The sequence below is a fragment of the Opisthorchis viverrini genome, assembly GCF_000715545.1.
Source record: "Opisthorchis viverrini unplaced genomic scaffold opera_v5_11, whole genome shotgun sequence".
NCBI lineage: Eukaryota > Metazoa > Platyhelminthes > Trematoda > Opisthorchiida > Opisthorchiidae > Opisthorchis > Opisthorchis viverrini.
This window is the reverse complement of record NW_008751667.1, coordinates 3,791,412-3,794,050: the sequence shown is the minus strand read 5'-3', so window position 1 is coordinate 3,794,050 and position 2,639 is coordinate 3,791,412. Positions and strand designations below refer to the sequence as shown.

At 46.5% G+C, this 2,639-nt stretch overlaps 1 protein-coding gene across 1 annotated transcript in view; it reads right to left on the bottom strand.

Moving 5' to 3' along the window:
* The window catches only part of T265_01104 (hypothetical protein), a gene marked incomplete at both ends in the record, with an annotated part of 4,863 nt that extends 4,330 nt beyond the window's left edge, over nt 1-533 (bottom strand). Inside the window, 2 exons of the mRNA XM_009165047.1 lie at nt 156-416; nt 447-533. Of these exons, the coding sequence (XP_009163311.1) occupies nt 156-416; nt 447-533 (348 nt within the window). The remainder of the gene's footprint in view (nt 1-155; nt 417-446) is intronic.
* Between the last annotated feature and the right edge of the window lie 2,106 nt (nt 534-2,639).

The following is a 2,639-nucleotide window of genomic DNA, read 5'->3' as shown; positions in this document are numbered from 1 at the left end:
GCCGCCACGAGAATGGTTGCCGGCCCCAAATCCGTGGACTACGAAACGCGTCTCGTGATGCTTGATCTCTTTTCCCTGGGTTATCGTAGCCTCCGAGGGGACCTTATTCTTACTTATGCCTTGTTTGAGCATAGCTTGGCAAACAGGCTTTTCACCGTTGACCAAGCAAACACACGGCGGGGACATAGTAGGAAAATTTTCAAGCTCAGAGCACACACATTCACTAGACAGAATTGTTTCTCATTTTGGGTAGTAGCTGCGTGGAATAACCTTCCTCCGACGGTTGTACACGCTCGTTTTAGAACCCAATTTAAAGCACAATTAGACATTAATCTATGCGAATCCTCGCGCTGGCAAGCATACTGCCCGGCGCTGAGAACATAAAGAGCAGTGCTACACCCTTTTTTCACTTGTGCCTTTCAGGTGAACGACAGCCACTGACCAACAAGAACAAAATCGACCCGGAAATCTTGGGCAAACGCCTCGAATCCGTGAATCCGTGAATCCGTGCCAGACGTTGATCTAGTTAGCATGGGCGGTGACAGGGTGAGCTAAACGGGGAACTGTGGTAGTTTTTAACTCAGCCAGAGAACCCAATCATAGGGTCTCTGTTTTGCCGGGTGTGTGAGTATGTTATTGTGAAGATATCAGACGGATATTGCTTGGTTGAGCAAAAGCTTCCGAGATAATGGATATGGACATACTTTAACCGGAAGCTGCTACTTAAACCGAACAGAAATGTGAGAGGGTGTTTCGCCAGTCACTGAGCCACTGACGTTGGCTCTAAGCGATCAACAAGCGTCAGTCGGTGCTGATATTATTCGAAGGATAATAGCTTCCCATGTTTTGTATGTATACGATCACTTCATGTAACAAGCGGGATAATCGAGTGTTTTATGTTTTGCTGATGAAGTGGATTTGAAGTGGTGCACCCAAGACGATAGTGGCAACAGCCTAACATGTCGATGCCGGTGTTGAGCGTCTTCCGACTACTCCATGTATTTTCTAATTCAGAGAGTAAGGCATAAGTCCTCCGCTTAATATCAGAGCTTCGAACAGTTTTAGGGTACATCTCGATATGCGATTCTCGGAGTTACTTGACTGCGCCGTTACACAAGCAGTTTGGAATGGATCATGCGGGATTGCGGCAACTCCCTGTAATATTCAACGCCGGACGACAAACCATCCGAATCTGACTTGGCAAGTGTTTTTTGTTCGCGTCGCTTCAGACTACAAGAGGTGCCTTTTAACCAAGGGCAAGATGCGCATCCTGAAAAGCGGAAAAAGGCGTTAGCGAGCAACCCCTAGCCAGGATTCACAGTGATTTCGGCACGAAGTTTATTCAGTAATTGGCGCATAATCCATGGACAGCACGTATTTTTAGCCGTTGTCCCTGGTCCTCGGCTCACGTCCAAGACGACGATTGAGCTGGAACTTAGCAGCGCCAATTTAACCAAGCTTCAAGGTCATTGTAACGGGCGAACGGTACCTTCGAGTGACGTGTAATGCCAGAACCTCCGGCAAGGCAAAACAAAGTCGCAGCTGGGCTCTATTCAGTACTATCAATTTAAGACGAATTCACAATCTACATCAACCTCGAAAGTAGATACCCGTCTAAAACAAATGGTCCAATTGAACTACAAAAGTACAGACCAAGAGGGCAAACAGGGTCCCACATGAGACAGCCACACGTGCAGAACGTCGGCCACAGATGACCGGATGACTCCAAGGTCAAATGAGTAAAGCGGTAAAGAGCAACAAACGCCAGTTCTCATACACGCACTAAACACAAAAATGGGGCAGGAGTTACAAATGGGGACAGAATGAACGGGGGGATTTCAAGTGTTAAAGTAATGGACGACACTGTCATATTTGGAACGAAGAGTGCAAATACAATGGACAGTCTGTTGGGGTGATGCCGATCCTTAGAGGCACGACCGAAATTTCTCCTAAATTGTAGTTTGAAGAAAGGAAACTCAGACGTCGCGGTTAAGCATCCTATGATATATGTTCGGGCATTTGAAATAATTATATGTTGCCGGAGGCTTTTTATAAATCATTTAAACAAAATTAGGGTCAACTATGTGCGCCGGATTTGTATTTCAGTGGCGGCTAGTGGCTTTGTATGTGGTATCTGTGAAAACGATGGGAAATCGTATTAGCTGCTTCAGTGTGTCAGACAGTTTACGCGTGTGTGTGCATGTTCGTCGTTCCCCCATCGATCTGGCGTGTGACTTGAGTGACTGATTGGTTGTGTGTCCGATTGATTTGCTCGCTTGAGAGTTGCAGGTTTACTGCAAGTGTGCATCCATTGTTTTTCTATAGAGGAGAATGTCGGTAGCTCAGACAGCGTAGATGGTCGTTGGCTATAACCACTAACCCACCGCTACGCACAACTACGCACTGATGATGTCACCTCGATTGATGGAAGGTTTGCAACCAAATTGCCCAGCTCAACGAACAAGCCAACGACAATCTAGTGTTTGGTTGAAGGAGCGTGGACTACGAATAAGGAAAGAAAAGCGTGACTTCCTGGTAGAGGATGTACATCATTAGGGTTTCCGCATCGGTGCACAGGGTTTGGCTTCTCTGGCCGAAAAAAGGCACATTAGTCATTATGCAAGGTTTATTCCGCAAGT